At 39.1% G+C, this 23,822-nt stretch overlaps 5 protein-coding genes across 5 annotated transcripts; 4 read left to right on the top strand and 1 right to left on the bottom strand.

The window, feature by feature from the left end:
- The first annotated feature begins 1,093 nt into the window (after window positions 1-1,093).
- LOC114734836 (probable inactive receptor kinase At2g26730) lies at window positions 1,094-3,105 on the top strand. The gene is made up of 3 exons (XM_028922484.1): window positions 1,094-1,696; window positions 1,861-2,344; window positions 2,495-3,105. The coding sequence occupies exons 1-3, from the start codon at window positions 1,094-1,096 to the stop codon at window positions 3,103-3,105; spliced, it is 1,698 nt and encodes a 565-aa protein (XP_028778317.1).
- Window positions 3,106-3,352: 247 nt separating this feature from the next.
- On the bottom strand, window positions 3,353-6,292 carry LOC114734866 (probable alpha,alpha-trehalose-phosphate synthase [UDP-forming] 9). The gene is made up of 3 exons (XM_028922517.1): window positions 4,291-6,292; window positions 3,918-4,200; window positions 3,353-3,834 (listed from the first exon to the last, which is right to left on the bottom strand). Exons 1-3 carry the CDS (start codon window positions 6,258-6,260, stop codon window positions 3,493-3,495), a joined length of 2,595 nt encoding a protein of 864 aa, XP_028778350.1. The 5' UTR covers window positions 6,261-6,292; the 3' UTR covers window positions 3,353-3,492.
- Window positions 6,293-8,665: 2,373 nt separating this feature from the next.
- Window positions 8,666-12,235, top strand: LOC114734835 (probable cyclic nucleotide-gated ion channel 16). The gene is given in 8 exon segments (XM_028922483.1): window positions 8,666-8,701; window positions 9,251-9,730; window positions 9,808-10,020; window positions 10,125-10,438; window positions 10,570-10,681; window positions 10,809-11,045; window positions 11,281-11,922; window positions 11,925-12,235. Coding segments are annotated over 8 exon segments (2,133 nt in total). The 3' UTR covers window positions 12,024-12,235.
- A 3,371-nt stretch (window positions 12,236-15,606) lies between these two features.
- On the top strand, window positions 15,607-19,555 carry LOC114734855 (aldehyde dehydrogenase family 2 member B4, mitochondrial). The gene is made up of 10 exons (XM_028922506.1): window positions 15,607-15,761; window positions 16,309-16,443; window positions 16,696-16,838; window positions 16,923-17,076; window positions 17,175-17,404; window positions 17,517-17,606; window positions 18,280-18,453; window positions 18,547-18,822; window positions 18,911-18,972; window positions 19,058-19,555. The coding sequence occupies exons 1-10, from the start codon at window positions 15,695-15,697 to the stop codon at window positions 19,329-19,331; spliced, it is 1,605 nt and encodes a 534-aa protein (XP_028778339.1). The 5' UTR covers window positions 15,607-15,694; the 3' UTR covers window positions 19,332-19,555.
- Window positions 19,556-20,001: 446 nt separating this feature from the next.
- LOC114734834 (U-box domain-containing protein 19-like) lies at window positions 20,002-23,011 on the top strand. Its single transcript, XM_028922482.1, has 2 exons — window positions 20,002-20,009; window positions 20,650-23,011. Exons 1-2 carry the CDS (start codon window positions 20,002-20,004, stop codon window positions 22,772-22,774), a joined length of 2,133 nt encoding a protein of 710 aa, XP_028778315.1. The 3' UTR covers window positions 22,775-23,011.
- The last annotated feature ends 811 nt before the right edge of the window (window positions 23,012-23,822 follow it).

Raw genomic sequence — 23,822 nt, 5'->3', positions numbered from 1 at the left:
TTAAAGGGTATTTAGATAGAATCACAATCATAATTTAGAAGTATTTTTACGGTATATTACGTAAATACATGGAGGAGTTTATTTTAATTTGTAAAAAGTGCTTCTAAAAAGCATTTTTTATGGTATCCAAACACCGTCTTAGTTACAGAATATTAGCTGTAATTTTATTTATTTATTTTTTTTAGAAAGCCAGACTTGGCAAAAATTCCATTGCCTCCTGCTTGCGACTAAAATGCAATATCTAGTGTTCAAGAAATACTACTATTTGGTTTCTTGATGCCGTACCAGAGTGGTGAGCCCGAAGTAAATGCAATTTCTTGATATAGAATGTTTTTGGAAACAACGTATTACTCATAATTGAGGCAAACTTTATCATTATCATTATTCGTTTAGTATTAAATTTGTTGCAAGTTGCACCTGTTGGCTTTTTAAGGGTCTCAGAGTTGATCGTATTTCGCAAATCGGTGAACCTCCTCTCCGCCCAGTAATGGCGTTACAAGTGACATATACTCATTTTACTATACTGGAAAAAAATCTCCATATTTCCTCCGTTGTCTATTGAGTTTACTGTCGTGTTGTTCTGCATTGGTTGGAGTTTAGGTTGGCTTGTATATTGTACAATATGTTAGTATTTTATAATTTTTCAATTAAAAGAAGAAAAACATGACGTGAGTCATGGCTATTATGAACGACTAGGGGCCAAACAATCACTTTACGAATGAGAATTTTTAAAAGTAGAACTATATGAAGTGACCCTCTGACTATTTCAAAATAAGGCCGGCACCAAAAGTTTTCATGCAAATTCTTGCCTTTTGGCGCACTGCTAGAGAATCCTTCGTTGTCATTTAAAAAAAAAAGAAAAGAAAAAGGAGACACAAGATTACAAGACGTTTGTTGTTATACCAGCCGTTTGGCAATGCAGTGCATTATCTTAAGCTTCAAAACCGATACTGATCTTACAGCCCTTGTCTTGTTTCACAACTTAAATCATCCGAAGTAAAGAAAGAAACTTTTCTCAGTGTAGAGCCAAATGGGTCGAAATCCAAATCCTATGTGGGTACTCTTCATGGTGGTGTTTTCGTTTGTTCTACCAATGGCTTATACAGAGGATGAAGAAGTGAAGCAGGCAATGCTGAGATTCATGGAGAAACTTGAACCAAAGAATACACCAAGAGATGTGAACTGGGGTTGGAACTTATCGTCAGATCCTTGCATTGACGAATGGTATGGGGTTCAATGTTATTCCGGAGCGAAGTTTGTGAGGAATATAGTTCTTGAGGATTCTGGTTTCACGGGGACTTTAGACGCTGCTTCTCTCTGCACATTACAGCTTCTTCAAGGCCTTAGCTTGAAGAACAACAACTTACACGGCGTCATACCAGAAGAAATAGGAATGTGCAAAACATTGAGTCTTTTGTATTTAAGTGGCAACAACTTCTCCGGCGACCTTCCTCTTTCTATTTCACTCTTAGGTAATCTGAAAAGGATCGATGTTTCAGATAACAACTTCTCCGGAGAGCTTCCTGATATGAGTCATATTACCGGCTTACTATCTTTTCAAGCCCAGAATAACGAATTCACAGGGGAAATTCCCAACTTCGTTTTCTCCAACCTGCAGGAGTTCAATGTCTCCAACAACAATTTACAGGGTCCAATTTCCGACGTGATAAGCTTGTTTGGGCAGACAGTTTATCTGGTAATCCCAACTTATGTGGACCTCCACTTGCAAACGCATGTCCTCCTCTTCCTCCTCCTGCAACAAATAAGAAGAAAAACAGAAAATCTTTCAATCGCAGCGTGGCCATTTATTCTGGGTACGTGATTCTTGGTGTGGTTGTCCTGCTTTACTTGGCATTCAAGATTGTTAAGTGTTACAGAGCCAAAAAGGAGCCATTGAATGCTGAGGAGAAGGAAGTAACAGAGGAAGCTAGCAAGGAAAAGACACGAGAGACTCCCAGTGAAGTGAATGGGATTGTAACGAGATCAGAATATTCATTGTCATCTATTGAAACAGGGGTGGTCTCATCAAATCTGGTTGTTCTTTTGAGTCCAGTGGTGAGGACACTGAAATTTGAGGACTTGCTAAGAGCTCCTGCAGAATTGGTAGGCAGAGGCAAGCATGGAAGCCTGTACAAAGTGATGCTGGACAGTGGGGTGGTTTTAGCAGCGAAGAGAATCAACGATTTAGGAATTTCAAAACAGGATTTTGAAAGGAGGATGCACAAGCTAAACCAAGTGAAGCATCCCTGTGTACTGCCTCTTCTTGCATTTTATTGCTCCCTGCAAGAAAAACTTTTGGTGTACGAGTTTCTGCATAATGGCAGCCTCTTCAAGATGCTACGTGGTAAGTTATTTCTTAAACTATATGTCCCCGAATTGACTTCGTTCACATCATGATCATTAATTTTCATTAGGCTTGCATCTAAGCCTCTTGCATGTTTTAGGATCTTAGTTAATTGAAGATGCTTAGACACATTGCATTAATGAATGTCAGGATCTCAAAGTGGCAAAACTTTTGACTGGGGAAGCAGACTGAACGTTGCAGCCAACATAGCCGAAGCCTTAGCCTACATGCACGAGGAGCTTCGTGAAAGTGGGATAGCTCACGGCAACTTGAAATCCAGCAACATATTGTTCGACAAGAACATGGATCCATGCTTAAGCGAATATGGATTAATGGTGGTTGAAAATCAAGATAAATCTGTCTTTTATGGGGACAAAAGCAGCATGAAGAACAAAAACAGCAGAAATCCCAGTGGTGGTGCTGGAGCTGAAGCTTATAGCACCTTTAAGGTGGACACATATGCGTTTGGAGTTGTTCTTCTTGAACTTTTGACAGGAAAAGTGGTTCAGAATAATAATAATAATGGGTTTGATCTGGTTCGATGGGTTAACTCAGTGGTGAGAGAGGAATGGACAGTGGAAGTATTTGACAAGTGTTTGGTGACAGAAGAAGCTAATGAAGAGAGGATGGTGAATTTGTTGCAGATAGCATTGAAATGCGTGAGTGCTTATCCGAATGAGAGACCAAGTATGAGTGAAGTTGCAGTAATGACGATTTCTTTGAAAGAGGAACAAGACAGATCCATAACCTTTAATCCCTAACCCTTTGAGCATTATTAAATATGTAATGTAGGGCATTTCGTTCATTCATAAGCTTTTGTTTTACAGCATGTCTGATCATAAATGACTTCTTCCACGGATTCCATATATATTGTAATTCAAACTTGTCAACATGTAAAACATACTAAATTCTAAATAACTTATAGGGTTTTGATCAATTCAATTTATAATTGAAGAGAATTTGAACTCATGAGAAAGAAAGATGATGGATTGAGATTCTAAAGTCCAACAGATAATCCATAGCCGATTACTCTCTAACCTTTTCCAAAGCCGCGACAAAGCAACCAAAGCGAAGCAAAATAACTAGCAAACATTCAAGACCATTACCATTTTCGACCCTATTATGGTGCTTCAAAACAACCCTGCATTTCAAGCATCTCCTTCCAATCGAACTTCGCTTCTTCTAGAAGGGATATTTTCTCTCATCAGCTTCTTTGATTCAGACCCAGAAGCAGCAAGGGCTTGTAGCAGCCTCATCACTTCAGTAGGATCATTTAAGAAGTACATGGCTTTGCTTGATTTTACTTCAACTGTGCATGTAAAGATGTCTGCTTCTGGAGATAGCACTCCATGATGAGCTTGGCTTGATAAGCTTGCAAACATATCCTCATCTGATCCATCGTCTCCAATGCACAGCACGAAATCCACTGACATCCCATTCATCTTTAGATTAGAAAGAACTTTTTCTATGACTAAGCCTTTAGTAATTCCCTGTGATGATAATTAGCCAACGTTAGAACCTCACATGAGAATCATAGGTTAAGAGATAAAGATCGAACTTTATGGAGTTACACCTGTGGCTTGACTTCAACAATATCACGTCCCTTTTGAACAACTGCTGGCTCATTTGCAAGAACACCTTCAAGGTGATCCAACAGCTCCTTGGCTTCAAAATTTCCATAATCAGAGCCAAAAGAATCATCTTCATGATAATGCCATACCAAGCCGCTCTCCTTGCTCTCCATATAGGAGCTGCCGGTTAATTCAGAATATGATCTCATTTCAGGTTCAACAACGCTTTTCCAAGAAAAATCAGCGACTAAATCACTGGTTTCCCAGCTTGAATTTTTATCCCATCTGAGTTAAAAGATCATACACAACCTGAAAAGTTTAGAGAACTAGCAAGAAAGAAAAGAAACTCCAAAACTAAATTATATAAACACTCACCTTATAAAATAACCATGCTCAGCTGCTATACCAAGATTCTCACATGAATCGAACCAATCACTTAGTTGGGTCTTACCCCTGCCACTTACTATAAACACGGTGTTCAGCGGGTCATTGCAGAGGTCATTGATAACAGATATGAGTTCAGGACTAGGGCTTTGCACAATGGAAGTTTGGGGAACAATTGTACCATCATAGTCCAAAAATATTGCCCTACCCTTAGTCTCTTCATATGCAGAGACAACATGCTCGATGGATAGCTTCCTGAAATTCAGAGGAAAGGACGTGACTCTGAAACCAAAACTTAATCCAAGGCCCAAGCAATGGTTAGCATGGTGATGCATGCATGAACGCTCAAGATCTTGCATAAAATTTCTAGCCCAGTAAGCCACATCATGAGAGCTAACATGCCTGAAGTGTATCTCATGCCTCAAGTGTTTTTGTGTAATGGGCATGTCGATGGCTGAACTTAGTGCTTCAGACACAGCATCTATGTCCCAAGGGTTCACCCTAAAAGCCCCACTAAGAGATGGTGAGCAGCCTATGAACTCAGAAATGACAAGTGCACTTGTATGAAGCGACTCAGAATCGATTTCTAATACTTCATCCATCTCTGGGGTCCCCTGCCTATAGGCAATATACATGTAAGGAACCAAATTCATACCATCCCTTACTGCATTCACAAAGCAACATTCTGCCAAAGCATAATAAGCGGCCTTCTCATAAAAAGGAGTAGGATGGTCAATGATAATGACAGGTTTGTAACCTGCAAAACCAAACCTTTCATTTATCCTTTCAGCAACAAGGTATGTCTCTTTCTTTGCTTCCTCAATATCTCTGCCAGTTCTCCTTGGGGGGTTCACAATTTGGACAACAACTAATTCACCTTGCAAAGATGGCCTCTTCTGTAGGAGTTGTTCTATGGCCAAGAGCTTTAGACCAATGCCTTTGAATATGTCCATATCATCAACACCAAGAATGAGTGTTTTCCCCTTAAATTGCTCACGGATTTCTCTGACTTTGGTGGACGAAGATGGGTGATTCAAGGAAGAATGAAGTCGGCCCATATGAATCCCTGCAGGCAAAACTTTAATGTTCACCTTTCGGCCAGAGTATTCAATCTCAATGTAACCCCTTTTGTATTCATATTCCAAGCCGAGCATCTGACTGCAGCAAGACAAAAAGTGGCGAGCATATTCGTATGTTTGAAAGCCTATTAAATCTGAATTAAGCAGAGCTTTCAAAATATGCACTCCAATAGGCTGAGTCATATAAATTTCCAAAGGAGGAAAAGGACTGTGGAGGAAAAATCCTAGTTTGAAACGATAGTACCGCCTGCGCAGAAGCATTGGCAGGGCCATAAGATGATAATCATGAATCCAGACATAATCTTTTCCTGGATTATTAATAACTTCTATGACCTTATCTGTGAATTTTACATTAACAGCAACATAAGCCCTCCAAAGTAACGCATCAAAGTGACTGCCGTAAGCCGGATTCATAGGCATCATGTAATGGAATAGAGGCCATAAATACTGCTTGCAGAATCCATTATAATACATTTTGCGGATATCTGAAGGAATAAATATAGGCAAGCACTTGAATTCCTCCAGCAACTCAAGAGAAACCTGCTCTTGTTTGCTTTCTTCAACATCAATAGTTAGAGATCCAACATAAAAAACATCAGTATCATGAGAGATACTATCCTTTAGTTGCAATAAAATAGAATCTTCATCGAAACCAAAGCACCACCGGCCAGAATTATCCTGCTGGGCATTTAGGGGAAGAAAATTTGCTACTATGATTATCCTTTGCTTGTCTTCTGATGAGGAATCATATGGATCATGATCATCATTAGACATAATCCCTGGATCATTCATAGCTCCCGGTAGAGCTCTAGAAGATTGAGGGGAACTTGAATTGACTCCTCTGATGAAGTCAAATAGATTAATGTATGCTTTGAGCACCATCTATACTGAATTTCCCAGTAATTGAGATTTAAGGGCGCAGTATTTGTAGACCAACAAATGAGGATCTTTGAAAAATTGACTCAAAGGACAGAGAGAACCTGTAAAAGAGGCAAGAGATAGCATTATAACTATGGCATTCAGGATAAGATAAAGCAGGATAACAACACAAGCACATAAATCAAGCAAATTGCGCGAGTTTAACTAATATATATTAAAAGTTCAGACTTAGTCAGAGATTCATTTATAGGCTATGGCTTTTAGAAAATCATGTCTAACCAAATTGACTGCTTGCTGAGACAGGAAAAAAAGGAAATGCCTTTCTTATGGTAAGAAAATCATTTGAGTATTATTTTTTACTATGTTTAGCCCCAGTGTTGATTGTGCAAATAAAATACAAACAAACATCAATATCACTCAACATGGCAAAGAATATCTCATGAATGAGAGCAGAATAATGGCACATATGTATATTCTACTGCCTTGCTAAGCAACAACACAGCAAGCCGGGGTTTTTTTTTTGGGGGGGGGGGAGCACTTCTAAATTGCATAGAAGAAAGATGTAACATCAACTTAGTTCCTCTAATAAATAGAAGAATCAAACAGACGCAGATAACACTTTGTACAAACTTATACCACTAATGAGCTAAAAAGGGGGAAATCATCGGTAAACTCTCGATGAAAATATGATCATAGGTAATTTGATTTCAAACCCCGCTTAACTTTCTCAGATCTCTAAATAATCAAAATAAAACAAATCAAATTTACTTCCTCAGCAGAAAGGAGCAAATTTTCAGAGATCCAACAAAGGTATGGCCAGTCGACTTATGCCTGATATTGTGTTCATCCAAGTCAGTACAGGCAGAAACACAATTGCAAAGTAGAAACAAGCTAGTGAGATCAAGAGGCAAGTAAGAAAACAAGCTTGAGCACCTAGATTTAACCCAAATCATACAGCTAATCTCAATATAACTTATTCCCATTGCTAGCGTTTCACGCGATATCTAGCTGGCTCGTCATATGAAGCTTGTGAACTGGCAAGCGTTACACTCGAGAACAGCTAAGTAAAACTGCAGAACATCAGGCCTGTACTAACCCAAAAATTGCAGCTTCACATTCCTCATATGCCATTAGAATTATTAATTTCTTTTTGATCAGTTTAGAAACTAAATAAATGAGATTCACCTGTTTACCAGTTCCTTCTTGTATTTTACTAAACACTAAACATAAATTATGAAATAAACCATCGCAATATATCAGAACATGAAAGGATGTCCACATAAGGTCATGAATAACATGACAAACCAGCAACAATTTCAACACTTAGGATAACTTGTGGACAAAAAAGGTTGTTCAAATTTGTCTCTCTACAGACCATAGGAGGAAACTAGTGGGAGTGCTAACGTGATACTTGTCTGTGGCAGCTCATCAAAAGTGCTTAGGAAGTTTGTTTGGTTCTGCAGATAAACGTTTCACTTACGCATTACATTTCTTACATAGTTTCAGTTTCCTTATTTTAAATTTTTAAAAGAGGCCATTCATAATTTTGCCCGTTCATGCCTTCCAGCTTAGCATAACACAGACAACGGCTAGCTTCATCTCTAAGTAGCATTATTTTATTCAGGTACAATCCAGGTTTCCTTTTTCCATGAGTAGGATAAATGTTTTGGCTCCCCAAACAAATAGCTCGAAATGCGAATATTTGCAAAACCCGCTAGACCCGAAGAGCTACACAAACAGAGAAGAGCGCCCATTTACCTTAAAAGAATGAAACTTCTGTAACTACAAAGAATTCCAGTGACTGAACGGGAATTTCACACTGAAGAAACAGTAAAGGAATAGAACAGATTCAGATATGAAAAACCCATTTCCCTCTGATCACTACGAATGGAAAGAACACTACAGTATCTGGGAGAAGCTAATTCAAAGCAAATTAACCGTCAATGAAATCTCAAAAGTGGTAGTTTTTACCTTGTTCACTTTCTCAGCAACCAAACAGACCCATGAAGGAGAACAAGCAAAAAAAAAAATGAGGGAAAAAATGGAGGTGTACAAGTGAAATCAAGAGCTGGTATAAACAGGAACGGGCAAAAAACAAAAAATCAGCAAAAGAAGGCATAGATAGATATCTCGGGTATGTGTGTATGTTCGGTTGGTACCGGTGATTTGTGAGAATTTAACAGTTTAGGTGTTCACTAGATAGATATCTCGGGTATGTGTGCATGTTCGGTTGGCACCGGTGATTTGTGAGAATTTAACAGTTTAGGTGTTCATATACTTTTTTGTTTAAAATTCGTGTTCATTGAATCAGCAGCTTATGCCGCGACCCTGAGAGACAAGAATAGACGGAGAAGGTGAAAGAGACAGAGAGAGAATGAGAGATGTGGATATTTTGTAATAATCGCGAAATGGATATAGTCATCAAGGAAAAACCAACAAAGACAGTTGGATTGCAACTCTAGTTTAGTCTTACGTCGGATTTGGATTTTTTTTTTTTATTTCATATTTTTTTATTTTTAAATTATTTTGAATTTGAGATTAATTTTATCAGACCAAAAACATTAAAGTTAACAGCTTTTTAACAAGTTCAAACTTGTATTTTACTCCATTCTCAAACACTTCTTTTTGCTACAAAAAATATATGTATACTTTATAGGTCAATTTTTAATTTGTTATCTAAATTTTTTCTCAATTAAATTGTTTAATTTTACTTTATTAGCACAGCTAGCTCTTAAAATATTGACAGAGCAAAATTTACAGATTTAATTAAAAAAGAAATATTTATAGGTGTCAAATTAAAAATTAATAAAAAGTATAACTGTAAAACGGCTTTGAACAGTTTCTTTTTTAATTATTATTAAAAGTAATATAAAAAGAGAAGTTTATTTTGGCGCGCTTTTGTTTGGTTCAACGAGCTGGCGTCTTCTTCCTCGCTTCCCGCACCTATCTCCCTGTGAGCGAATGATTTTCCGTCAAACCCATTAATTTCTCAGGCTCACTGGCCGTCACCGCGCAACAAGAAGAAGAAGGTGAAGATGAACAGATACGCAGCTTCTTCTTCGTCTCGATTATTACGAAGCCATTTCTCCAAGTCTTTCTCCCTCAGAAAGAAGGTTCCCTGGTGGTACCAAATCCTCGATCCCAAATCCGAATTCGTCGACCGATGGAATCGCACCTTCCTCTACGCCAGCTTCCTTGCCCTCTTCCTCGACCCCCTCTATTTCTATTTCCCCATCATCGGCAAAGAGAGTTGCATGAAAATCGACTTGGTCCTCGGCGTCTTCATCACTTTCTTCCGCACCCTCAACGATATCTTCTTCGTCTTCCACATTGTTCTCAAATTCCGTACGGCCTACTTTTCTTCCCACTCTTTTGGCCGCGGTGATCTCATCACTGACCCCTACCTCATCGCCATTCGCTATCTCAAGACCGATTTCTGCTTTGATTTTCTCGCATGCCTTCCTCTCCCTCAGGTAACCCGTTCATCATTCCATTTTACAATCTCCTTAAATATATAAATGAAAGGATTAGTGGTTGCTATGTAATGCAGATCGTGATTTGGTTCTTGATTCCCGCATTCAAAGATACGACAGCAGCTCATGCGAATCATACCCTTTCTCTCATGGTTCTTCTCCAGTATATTCCTCGATTCTTCCAGATCTTCCCTCTTCAACGCCGGATCATAAAAACCAGCGGCCTTATAGCCAAGACGGCTTTGGCAGGGTCTTTATACAATCTTGGTTTTTACGTGTTGGCGAGCCATGTGAGTATGTGCATTTTTCTCCCTTGGGTATGATAGTTAGTGAAATCAGCAAGAGAAAGTTGTTAGAATTAGAAACAAGGCAATGTGAACGTACATGAGTGCAGGTTTTAGGGGCTGCATATTATTTGTTAGCGATTCAGCGCCAGTCTCAATGCTGGAGAGAAATTTGTGCGAAGGAAGCCAACGCAACGCACTCTCCATCTTGCTCGCCTCAATTTCTTGATTGCGACTCACTGAACGATCCCGCACGTGATGCTTGGTACCAACAAACTTACCTTACTGTCGTCTGTGATGCTAAGAATGAAGGCAGCCATTTTGAGTTTGGAATTTACGCCGACGCTTTTACTGATGAAGTTGCTACATCTAGGTTCATCGAAAGATACTTTTATTGCCTCTGGTGGGGCTTGAAGAGTCTATGGTATGCCGTCCCTCATTCGTCGCATCAACCTATTCCGCCTACATTTATATACATACACACGCATATATGATTTTAAGTCTTATCGGATTCTGCGTTATCCAATATCTATTGAAACCTTTGATTATGTGCAGTGCATATGGACAAAATCTTAATACAAGCGTCTTCGTTTCTGAATCTTTATTTGCGAGTTTCATCTGCATTGCAGGTCTAATTCTCTTTGCACTTCTCATTGGTAACATGCAGGTATCCCCATAGGGCCAGTAGTATCTGCTTATATTAATGAATATTATTAAATTCTCCTTGTAATGCTTTAACCGTGTTCATTCATCAATTCTTTCTCTCTTTTTCTTTTTTTGCCCCCCTCGTAAAGAACTATTGGCAATCTACTACTGCAAGACTTGAAGAATGGAGAATTAAACAAAGAGATACGGAAGAGTGGATGAGGCATCGTCAACTTCCGCCAGAACTGCAAGAACGTGTACGTCGGTTTGTCCAATACAAATGGCTGGCCACTAGAGGTGTAGATGAAGAAACTATTTTGCGTTCTTTACCTTTGGATCTTCGTCGTCAGATTCAGAGACATATTTGTCTTGCTCTTGTTCGTCGGGTATGAACATTAACTTAGATGCTTCCACGAAAAATTCTGACATCATGCCTGTCCATTCAAGGATAATTGATTAATACCGAGGTTCACTTCTCAGGTCGAAAATTTGACCTCTAGATGTCCATGTACCTTTTGTGCGCAATAACTTTTTACGCCTTAATTTCCTTGGACTTATTTTAAGACGTGTCAAATAATTCAATGTTCGCAAATTGACTAGTGTCTCTTTTGTTCTGTTCAGGTTCCATTTTTTGGTCAAATGGATGATCAGCTGCTGGATGCCATATGTGAACGCCTTGTGTCCTCCCTGAACACAAAAGACACGTACTTAGTCAGGGAAGGAGACCCAGTGAAAGAGATGATCTTTATCATTAGAGGACAAGTGGAGAGCTCCACCACTGATGGTGGGAGATCTGGATTCTTCAACTCTATAACCCTAAGACCAGGTGACTTTTGTGGCGAAGAACTGCTGACGTGGGCTTTGGCGCCCGCTTCTAGCAGCCTTCCATCCTCCACTCGAACCGTAAAGACCCTCACTGAATTGGAAGCATTTGCACTCAGAGCTGAAGACATCAGATTCTTTGGCATCCAATTTAAGAGGCTTCATAGCAAGAGGATTCAGCATGCTTTCAGGTATTACTCTCACCAATGGAGGGCTTGGGGGGCTTGTTTTATACAAGCTGCATGGAGACGCTATGTGAAGAAGAAGTTGGCGATGGAGCTTTTGGAGAAAGAGAATCTGTTAGAATTAATAGAGTTGGACGATGGTGAAGAATTTGCTCCTGGGGTAGGGAGCTCAGCAGGGAAGGCTGCTGCTGCTACTGGTGGAAGCCTTGCGACTACACTTTGGGCTTCCAAGTTTGCTAAAACACCAGAAAAGGGGCGCATCATCAGAAAGTGACAATCCCTGATGAAAGCAGCCTGAAGATGCCGAAGCTGTTTAAGCCTTCAGACCCTGACTTCTCAGCAGACCACGAAGATTAGTTTGGTATAAGGTCTGATCACTCTCATTAACACTTTTGTATCCAAGTTAAATATACCTGTAGAAGCGAAGCCCTTTTCTCTTTGTAGTTTATCCAAGTCGCAGTACATATGTGAAGAATGGGGTAAATTCCTTTGAAGATTGTATTTACTATTTAGCCAATTGGCATATCAAACTGAGAACCTGTGAATTTCAGATCGAACCCCATAAAACAGATCCTCGTCTTCCGTGCTAGCTTCTTATTCTCTATTTCAGCAACAAAAATTGTGGTTTCCTTGCTATATGCAGATTTATTTCTTTGCTTTTTAGAGGAACTTCAATTGATTTTGTTGAAAAAAATAAGTCCTGAAGAAATTAAGATGATTCTGGAATGGTTATGAATGTGATTGATGGGAAAGACAAGGTCGAGCCTGGAGAGTTAACTTGTTTCTATTTAGCGTGATTGGTGGACCCATGGTCTCAGCGTATGGCTAATAACTTTGCATGTGCGCCCAGAGAGAGACGCATCACACGCCATGATCAGAACTGTCCTCTCCTCTCCCCATATTTGGTCAGGAGGTGGAACTCTTCTACACTAGCAGGAACAACATTATGTGTGCCGATTATTTGGCCAAGACAGGGCATGAAGCGGGCAGACTGGTGAAACTCCTCCATGACGAACCAGAGGAAAATATCTTGCAAGTGCACCAGGTGGTGAAGAGCACTAATCACCCCGACAGTTTTTGGATGACCGTCTAGTCCAGTTGCTGTTATTATTCTCTTAACCTCTTGTTTTGTTCCCATCAAGCTTAGCTTGTCCTTATCTGTTCAAAAAAAAAGAACTGTCCTCCCATCCAAAAATTTGATTGAACGAGGGCATTGTAAGTGAATTGAGTTAATGATACGATGTAATAAATAAATAAATATTTAAATACATTAAATATTATATGTTGATTTAATTATTAATTTATTTTATCTTCGAAAATTAATTTCACGACATCACTGTCTTGACATCTCAACTAAATTGGTTGCCACGCATGTTAAGTGAGAAGCAAATGAGTTGGTGGTCATGATCCCCTCAACCTTCTAATATCTTTTCCCAATCAGTGGCGTATCCTAGTGTTCTTTCCACTCTGTCCTGAAAAGGACCGCATTTTTCAGACCTTTCCCCAACCAACACAAAATCAAGGAAAGATCACCCTCCATGGAGGGACTTACTCCTATTCAAGTCCTCAAGCACTCTGAAATTATTTGGCTGGACTGAACTGAAAATAAAATTATATGCAAAATGACAAAAATACGCTGCTTTTTTTTTTTAAGGGATAAAAAAAAGCCTATCCTTGAGCTACTTCCGCCACTAGTGCCAAAGTCTGGCAGTGGTCCGACACCCCACCATCGGCAGCAAGGTCGTTGATGCACTTGATCGGACCCATTTATTGATGTGATATTGGTAAAATGTTGCCTATATACACATACCCAAGTCACTTTCACTCAGCTCCATCTGTTAATAAGCTACTGATAAAATGTGGATTCCAGTATGATTAACAATGTTAATTACGGACGAGTTGGACACGTAAGTTACCACGTCGCTGTCTCCCGTTGTTGGATTCTTTTGGGGTCATCCTATATTGAAATTTAAACAAGATATATAATTAACAATCTATAATTTAACACACTCCTCTGATGACACATTAAAGATAATATGATGGGGGAAGTTTTCACAGTACGCAAGAAAGTTATAAGTCATTTTAGTTTTATGAGTTTTCCAAAACATTTCAGGGTTAATTTAATTATAATTAATTAAGGTTTAAGATGTAAGTTTTTATATTCAGACCATTTCAATGTTTACTTGTAATTTTACAGAAAGTCAGGGTTTAATTTTCTCAGGGTTTATTTTATTTTATTTACTTTTTTTTTCTTAATATAATGGTTAAATAATTAAGTTAGACATATTAAAGAGATTAATTAAGCTGATTATTTGTAATAAATGTATGTTGGATTCTCTAAACTAATCATATTTAATCACATACATTACAATTACCTTTTATTGCTTACTATTAACAGGAATATGTAATATTTAAAAAAGAGAAAATTCAAAACAAAAATTTTAAAATCTCAAATCTGGAATTACTACAAAAATATATTATCATTTACTTTTTAAGTGTATTCAATTACTATTAAAGTGTAATAAACAAGACTGATTTAAAATTTTAAAATTCAAAAAATATTTTATTAGAATTTTTTTCATTTATAAATTCAAATTGCAGACGCGAGACAAATAAAAGCGGTTCTTATTCGTACTTGCCTTTTGTGATCAATGGTCATCACTGGCTTTATGACCCGGATGCAATCTTCACAGGGATTCAAAAACTAAGTAAAAGAACGGTGGAAGTAATGGAAATTTGAAAAAAAAAAAATTTGACAAATGGTAAGAGTAATTTTAGAAATTTCATTTGTTTTTATTTATGTGTATATAAGATTTTGGGGTGCCCTTTATTTATTAAGTTCTAATGCATACTTGTATTTTTTTCCATAGTTAATGAACATTTTTCACATGCTTGATATATACACACACACAAATTTATAAATAGAGGATAAAAATTGAATACGATACTTCACAACATGCACCCTTTCCGACCAAGCGTCCAGTGAACATAAAATAAATTCCAGGAAAAAAAGAGCATACATTTAATATACGATATTTGTGGCAACAAAAGAAAGAATATACAAATATCTATTACCAGTACATTGGTTTTTTCCACTTATGTACAGGGGAAGTGGTGACCTGCCGCCTTTTGACGAATAACCATTGTTTATAATTTCCCTCACACTAATTGTTTATTCCAAAATAAACTTAGAAGAAAGTTAATATTAAATGTTTTCAGATAAAAATATACTTTGATTTTGAACAATTTTAATTTATTTTTCAAAGAAAAAATATTTGTTAAAATACTTTCTAGAAGGTTTTTTTTTGGGGCAAATTTTGATGCCTTTTATCATGGGTAAAGAGGCATCCAGTACCTCAAAATATTTAGTGATACATCTAGTATTTTAAAATATTTTTTTAAGTACATCTAAAATCCCGAATTGTTTTTTTGCCTCAATGCTGTATGTATCAAAAAATATTTTTGAGTGCTGGACACACTAAGTATTGGATGCACTAAAATATAACTACTTCATAATACTGAATACACTACAAAATATTTTAGAATATTGGGTGTACTCAGAAAATAGCACCTTAATTTTTTCTTTTTTAATCGATCACATGATTCTATTTTTTTTATGACACAGTCCGGTAGCAAGCAGAAAAGTTTTATTCGTTCCTTCTATTTTCACGAGTAAGGCAAGGAGGATAATAACAAATAAGCGTCTTCGCTTAATATACAAAGATTTCGTTCTGGGATTGAGTCGATAGGCATGTGTGGATATGTATTACTTGGTCCTTACTTTCCTGGTTCATCCTTGAACGTCTCAGGCTCAGTACGGCGATTTTTTTTTGCTTTACTTCAACAGTCACCGTCCTTGTGATGAGTGGCAACCAAATAAACGACGACCTCTTAAATTGTTTTGTTCTTTTCCTTGTTTGAGCTTGAAGTAACGGTTATAAGCAAATACTGCGACCATTTCCACTCGGAGTGCTTCTCATCGCTATAAGGAGAAGACAGAGCGTTCTTCTGAGATTCCCATTTCGGCCATGGCTGCTCGAAGGCTTTCCTCTTTGCTTTCTCGCTCTCTAGCTACTTGTCTGCTTCAGTCACCAGGTGAATGGCCAAACACTGTCTTCGTTTCCTTTCTACAGCCTTGCCTCCTCGTTTTTTTGCCTTTTATATTATTTCCTTTTGGTCAGTGGTAATCTTTTGATGGGTTTTCTGCACCTTGGAGATGCTATATGCTTCCCAAACAGCAACTCTCTGCTTTTGTCAGTTTGCACTATTGAAGTCCTCCCCTTGCTCTTCCTCTAAGAGCGATAAACTTCCCAGATTTCTCTGAGTCTAATTCACAAGATATCGTCAGTATCAGATTTATTCCGATGGAATTGGAACAGTTGACTCTCGTAGACTAATCATGGAGTCCTCTCTTTAACTGCTTTAAAGTGACTTTATATCTTTCCTTTTTGCTCCCTCAATTTCTCTCTCTCTCTCTCTATTATATGTATGTGTACGTGTGTGTGTGTATGTACGCGCGTGTGTATATCTTTTGGTAAGAATCCGAATTTGTGTATTTAATGCTGTAAGTGATAACTACTCTGTCCGAATCCAATTGTTCAATTCATTGCTGAGAACTTCCACATAAATTCTTTGCTCCCAGGAAGAACCTGTGGTAGGTGGAGTAAGTTCAACAGATTTAGCACTGCAGCAGCAGCTGAGGAATTAATCACTCCCCAGGTTCCGATAAATTACACACAGCATCTAATAAATGGCCAATTTGTCGATGCTGCTTCAGGTAGGTCTATGCTTATAGTATCTAGTTTGAATAAAGATCGAGACTTTTGCCGCCGTCGGTCTTTATTTTTTATATTTTTGATTTTTTACAATTGACCGATTCCAGTTGGGTCAAGGGCCAATTTTAGTCAAAGCTCCCTCAACATATATATATATATATATATATATATTTATATATATTCCTTCAGGGTTTACTGAAGCGGCGTTACAGTGTTGGTGAACTTTTTTTTTTTTTTTTAAATTCCTTTTGCAGGGAAAACTTTTCCAGCATATGATCCTCGCACAGGAGAAGTGATTGCTCATGTTGCTGAAGGCGATGCTGAAGACATCAACCGTGCAGTGTCAGCAGCTCGCAAGGCCTTCGATGAAGGACCTTGGCCAAAAATGACCGCTTATGTAGGCACTTCTTGTAGTCATTTTCCTTTCTTGCACAATCTGGAATCTGTTCACCACTTGATTGTTATTTTAAAACACTTCCAGGAGAGATGTCGGATATTGCTGCGATTTGCTGATTTGGTTGAGAAGCACAGCAATGAGCTTGCCGCTCTAGAGACATGGAACAATGGGAAGACTTTTGAACAATCATTCAAGTCTGAACTACCAATGTTCGTGCGTCTGTTTCATTACTATGCTGGTAGGAAGGATCAGTGAGGACTTTTAGATACTTTGCTTAATCATTCATTTACATGTTTGTATAGTTTTCTTAGGATATTCTTCTTCCAAATTTTTCAGGTTGGGCAGATAAAATCCATGGTCTGACAGTTCCATCAGATGGAAACTATCACATGCAGGTGTTGCATGAGCCAATTGGTGTTGCTGGACAAATTATACCTTGGAACTTTCCTCTTATTATGTTTGCTTGGAAAGTTGGCCCAGCTTTAGCTTGTGGTAATACCATCGTTCTCAAAACTGCAGAGCAAACTCCCCTAACTGCTCTCTATGTGGCAAAACTACTGCACGAGGTGGGCTTGTAGATTGTGTCACGTGCTGATTTAGATTTTTTAAGAGCATCTCAGTAATATTTGAAGCTTCATCAAAGGGTTTTAACTTACCAATGTGCTTGAATTTTGGCAGGCTGGTCTTCCCCGTGGTGTTTTGAATGTGGTTTCTGGGTTCGGTCCAACTGCTGGTGCAGCTCTTGCAAGTCATATGGATGTGGACAAGGTATTCTTTAGAAAAGGATGTCTTACACATTGTTTGTATGGTATAGGACTACATGGTTTTGCAAGTCAATAATGAGCTAGGTTTAGGCCACTGAACTGTTCAATATACTGTCAGATGCATTCTTTTTCCATGGTAGTGGTGATCTGAAACCCCATATCAGGCTCTGGCAGATTTTAATATGTGATAGTCCCTATCACAGAGCAATAGGTCATGATAATTCATCAAGGGTAGAGAAAGCCAGAATCTTTCTGATATCTTCCTTTTTGTTTCCACGTTATCGCCATGTTTGGTTCATAAACACGTCGCAGAAGTTGGAGGTGGCTTTGCTTGGCTTGTATTTTAGAGAACATTAAATAACAGGACGAAAAAGGTCTTTTGACATGTATGTTTGGGGCCACTGTACCTTTCTCTACAATGTTTGTTTCTTCTTCTTTTCCTTTTTTTTTTGGGTCATAACAAATAACTGCACCACTCAGCGAAATTTGATTTACGTGCATGTTATTGTAACAAAGTACGTTTGCTCATTGTCTGAATCATTCAGTCAGATATCTTAGTTCAGGTCAAATACCTAACCATATGTATTGTAATTTTTTGCTCAGTCAATGACAAGTTGAATTTTTGCCAGTCGAATCACTTTCACCTAATATGGATGTCTTTACTTCTATCTTGGCAGCTAGCATTCACTGGATCATCCGACACTGGAAAAGTTGTGCTAGGATTGGCTGCAAAGAGCAACCTTAAGCCAGTGACGTTGGAGCTCGGAGGGAAATCACCTTTCATAGTATTTGATGATGCCGATGTTGACAAGGCTGTAGAACTTGCCCACTTCGCTCTGTTTTTCAATCAGGTTTTTGTTTTTTCAACATTCCTCTCCCATAACTACTTACGTAGGCAGTGGCCTAGAAAACCTCAATGCTTATGGATGATGTACTATTTGTAGGGACAATGTTGCTGTGCTGGGTCTCGCACCTTCGTACACGAGCGAATCTATGATGAGTTCTTAGAGAAATCAAAGGCACGTGCCATGAGACGCATTGTTGGCGATCCCTTCAAGAAAGGTGTTGAACAAGGCCCCCAGATCGACGGCGAACAATTTCAGAAAATCCTTAACTACATAAGATCTGGAATTGAAAGCAACGCCACCCTTGAATGTGGAGGAGGCAGAATCGGTTCAAAGGGCTTCTTCATCGAGCCAACTGTCTTCTCCAATGTTCAGGTGTCCATCATTTGCCAAAACTGGTTTTCATGTTATATGAAACATCTTGACAGAGGGAAGGATCAATCTGACACATTTTAATGATCAGGATGATATGTTGATAGCAAAGGAGGAAATCTTCGGACCAGTTCAAGCGATCTTGAAATTCAAGTGAGCGACGGACACTTTCTGTTGTGTGAGTCCATGCAATGTGATTCTGAGCTGTGTTCTAATTCTGTGGTTTTCTTAATAACAGGGACATTGAGGAGGTAATAAGGAGGTCAAATGATACGAGGTATGGTCTAGCCGCCGGAGTGTTCACTAAGAGCGGGGACACAGCCAACCAAATGATGAGGGCACTGAGAGTGGGAACTGTGTGGATTAATTGCTTCGATGTGTTCGATGCTGCAATCCCTTTTGGTGGCTACAAGATGAGTGGGACGGGTAGAGAGAAAGGAATTTACAGTCTTAACAATTACTTGCAGGTTAAAGCTGTGGTCTCGCCATTGAAGAATCCTGCTTGGCTCTAAACTCTGAAAATCCCCCTTTATGTTCAAAACCCCCCCCCCTGGTTTTACTTTCTTTCTTCAATGATTTGAATAATCTGAGTGTGGCCAAGACACGACTTGTAATTATGGACTGGATATCCACAACTTCGTACAAAATCGGGGACAAATATGAACTTGTTATGTTGTTGGACCCCCAACTTGCAAAGCTTCAATTTTAGTCAGTAATTAATTAATGCACGTCTCAATAAAAAAAAAAGGGTCAATTTCTCTTGCCTGTTCTTATTTATTTATATATCTCCAACTTTCTTGAAGTGGGTCCAGAAATAAGACACGCTTCCCCCCTCAAGGAGGTTAGATAGTGTCATAGTGACTAGATAATGCAAGATTTTTTTTCTTTTAATACAAGGCCGATAATTCTGGTTCAGGATGATTGCGCCTTATACCAGGCATTACGTGGTTGGTTTCCCGTCCACGTCATTATCTATGATCACAATCAGCCATTTCACGAATCTGCCACCATAAACCAGGAGGATCAATGACCAATATATGCTTCTTACTCTATTTATTGGTAATATGAGAGGGACCCATCTGGCCATTTTCACTCCAAACCGACCAAATTTGGACGCCTTCCATTTAAAGGCTTTAACAGTTTAGCGTGTGAAAGTTTTAAGGTTTTTGCAACTTATGAATAATGTCAACGTAAATACTCCTCCGGTCCTAATTATAAGACCCAATTGACTTATTTGAGGAGATTAAGGAAGTAAGTTAAGTTGGTTATTTATAATAAATAAGTGTTATCATTCCTAAAATATCCTTGCTAATTAAGTATATTGGCTAAAACTATCATTATTAGAAGGATTATCGTGGAAAAAAATACATAAATATAAGAGAGAAAATGGATTGGGTCTTATAATTAGGACCAAATAAAAAGTCAAATTGGGTCTTATAATAAGGACCGGAGGAGTATTAAAAGAGAATCCAACGGCATGCAATGAACCCGCAGCCTCGTCCTGATAATACAATGCCGACAGAGGGAGTAGAATAGAAGTCCCTAATCTGGTCAACGTCAACCTACTTCGCCTCTAACACGGTTCCGTTATTCTTGTTCCCTTCCGCACACGTCGCCCTCTCATTCGACCACGTGTCACGGTCGGTTATTGGGGCCTACTTCCCGTCGCTTCAGCCTCACCCAATGCAACGTCCCCGGGAACGCACCTCTGCCACGTCCTCAACTTATAATTCCATACAGATCCCCGATTCTTTCCCACGTGTCCTCCTGAGGGTGTTTTTTCCTTCCATAAACCGCCCTTAAAAATTGGATTTTTTATGATCTCGTCAGTTCAATCCCGCATGATATCCGAAAGAGTTTCCTTTTCTCTCTTCACGCATTCTCATTCCTTTCAATGATTAATGCATCCAATCAATCAGGCCGCCGTATTCTGTCATTCCCGGCGGTTCATCCCTGCGAGGGCGTGTCTCCGGCCGCCCTTCTCGCTTCTCTGATCTCTCTTTCTCAGGCTATATGCAGTTTTCAATCCAAGTTCTTCCCAACCCAACGTCGAAACTCCAGAGAAATAATTCGCCAACTTGGTATCATCCTCCTCTTCTTCGAGGAAATTCGAGACCGTGGTGTTCCGATAAGCGACTCTGTTGCTCTCTGCTTCTCCGAACTTCACCTCTGTCTCCAAAAAATTCACTTTCTACTCTCAGATTGTACTCGTGAAGGTGCTCGGCTATGGATGCTGATGAAATCGGAACACGTCGCCACTCAATTCAGGGTTCTGACTCGCGCTTTGGCCACTGCTCTTGACGTTTTGCCTCTGAGCAGCATAGAGATTTGTGATGAAGTAAAAGAGGTAGTGGAATTAGTAGCCAAGCAAGCTCAGAAAGTGAAGCTTGAACTAGACCCGCACGATGAACATGCCACCACGCAGGTCCTTTCAGTTTTGAATCAGTTCGAGAGAGGAATGGAACCCAACTTGAGCATCATGAAGCGAACCTTGAACTACTTGGGGATAAAGAATTGGAATGATTGCAACAAAGAGATTAAATTCTTGGAAGATGAAGTCAACTTCAACTCCTCCGAAGGTGACGAGGGGGAGGTCCCTTTTCTGAGTAACTTAGTTGGGTATTTATGCTATTGCAGGGTAGCGATATTCGAAACTCTGGATTTTCAACAAACCGCCACCGACCCATCGGAGACAAGATGTAGCACGGAGATGATTAACTTCTTAAACCCACAGGACTTTCGATGTCCGATCTCTTTACAACTAATGGCCGATCCTGTGACTTTATCAACGGGTCAGACGTATGATCGGGCATCCATTCAGAAATGGCTCAAAGCTGGAAACAGGACATGCCCGAAAACAGGGGAGAAGCTCACAAACACAGAGCTCGTCCCAAACACGACGCTCAGAAAGCTAATCCACCAGTTCTGTGCTGATAACGGAGTTTCCACCAGCAAGTCCGGTCACCGGAGTCGCGACATAACGAGAACCAGTGTCCCCGGCAGTACAGCTTCAGCACACGCCATGCAATTTCTTTCATGGTTCATTGCCAGGAGGCTTGTGTTCGGAACAGATGAGCAGAAAAACAAGGCAGCCTACGAAATTCGTGTTCTTGCAAGGTCCAACATTTTCAACAGAGCGTGCTTGATTGAGGTGGGAACAGTGCCTTCGTTGCTCAATCTCTTGGACACTAACGATAAATCAACGCAAGAAAACGCAATCTCTGCTCTTCTGAAGCTGGCAAAGCATACCAATGGACAGAAAACTATAATGGAAAGCGATGGATTAACGCCAATCCTTACTGTTCTCAAGAATGGAATTAGTTTGGAAGCTCGTCAAACCGCAGCTGCTATAATATTCTACCTTTCTTCCACTAAAGAAAACAGGAAAATAATCGGAGAAAACCCAGAAGCAATCCCAGCTTTGGTAGAACTAATCAAGGAAGAAACAACAGCCTTGGGGAAAAAGAACGCCACAGTCGCCATTTTTGGGCTTCTCCTGCTTCCTCAGAATCATCAAAAAGTGCTTGAAGCCAATGCTGTTCCTGCACTAGTTAACATCTTATCTTCATCAGAAAAATCTGACCTGACAACAGATTGTTTAGCAGTTCTTGCGGCGTTGGCGGAGAACGTGGAGGGAGCAAAAGCTGTGTCAAAAGCTTGTGCTTTGCCTTTGATCGTTGGGATGTTGCAGAAAATAACATGGAGGACAGGGAAAGAACACTGCGTAGCAATTTTGATGTCGCTGTGCGTTCATGTGGGAGAAGAAGTAGTGAGTATTCTGGCGAAGGATCCTTCATTGATGCCATGGCTTTACTCGCTGCTCACCGATGGAACTTCTCATGCGGCCAAGAAGGCGCGTTCTCTCATCAAACTTCTTCACGAATATAACGACACTAGAACTTCTCAGTGGCTTAGTTCCTCCGTTCTGCCAGAACGATCCCTTCACATTTGGTGAATACAGAACACAGATTACAGATTACAGATTACAGACACTCCCGTGTAAATAGTATACCAATTGATGTAATACGAATTTGGAAACTATGGAATTGGCTCCATGCTTTTTTTTCTCCCTCCTCAAGGAGCGAAGCTCATTGAGTAGTCACTGTGGATGAAGTTTAGTGAAAATAAATCCCAGAATCATATACTTGGATTCATTTCAGTTAATAACATGTTGGGTTTGCTTTTAGCTCAATTTAGTTTTCACGATACATAAGTTACATATGTTTAGAGATCTTCCATTTGATTTTACATTGAAAACTGTGAAATTAAAATTATGAATTTCAATGCTGTGATTTTGGTGTTTTTTTAACATGAAACCAAGCATATATTTAGAAATTTGAAATTGCGATGGGATGTGCTCTCGTTTTCCTTCATGCAAAATGGTAGAATCTATGTTACCTATCGGTAGGGGTGGGAACAGGCCAGGCCAGGCCAGGCTCCACGCTTAACAGGCTCGGCCTGTATTGAGGTCTATTAGCCTGAGCCTGGCCTGTGGCCTGTGATAGGCTTATTGTTCAGCCTAAGCCTGGCCTGTAACCAAGCCTGACCTGGCCTGAAGCCTGTTAAGAAACCTGTATTTTTAACAAATTTTAAACATACATAAATAAATCCAAAATTACAATAATTATCTAAAATTCGAACATAAAAATGAAATATTCAAATCAACACAATTTTTTCTTGTTACAATTACAACAAATCTTCAAACCGTAAAGCATCAAATCTTCAATACAATCTCTTCTTCTTGTTCGAACACCTTCAGCAAAAGAAATCAAATTTATATTACAATTTCTTTCTTAAAATTAATCCAAAACCGTAATAGTTGCATAACAATAATAAGAATCAAACTGTACAAATTGAGTGAAATTAATCACAAAATCAAATTGAATAGGTCGGTTTCTTTGTTTTATTCCTGAAACAAACGCTAATAATAAACACTAATAATAAAATAACTAATCTCCTTTGTCTCTGGCCGAAGTACTTTGAATTTTACTCCTCATGAATAT

This window comes from Neltuma alba, unplaced genomic scaffold, assembly GCF_004799145.2.
Source record: "Neltuma alba isolate B1F8T4 unplaced genomic scaffold, ASM479914v2 tig00013149_pilon, whole genome shotgun sequence".
Classification (NCBI taxonomy): Eukaryota; Viridiplantae; Streptophyta; class Magnoliopsida; order Fabales; family Fabaceae; genus Neltuma; species Neltuma alba.
This window is presented reverse-complemented; position numbering and strand designations above follow the sequence as displayed.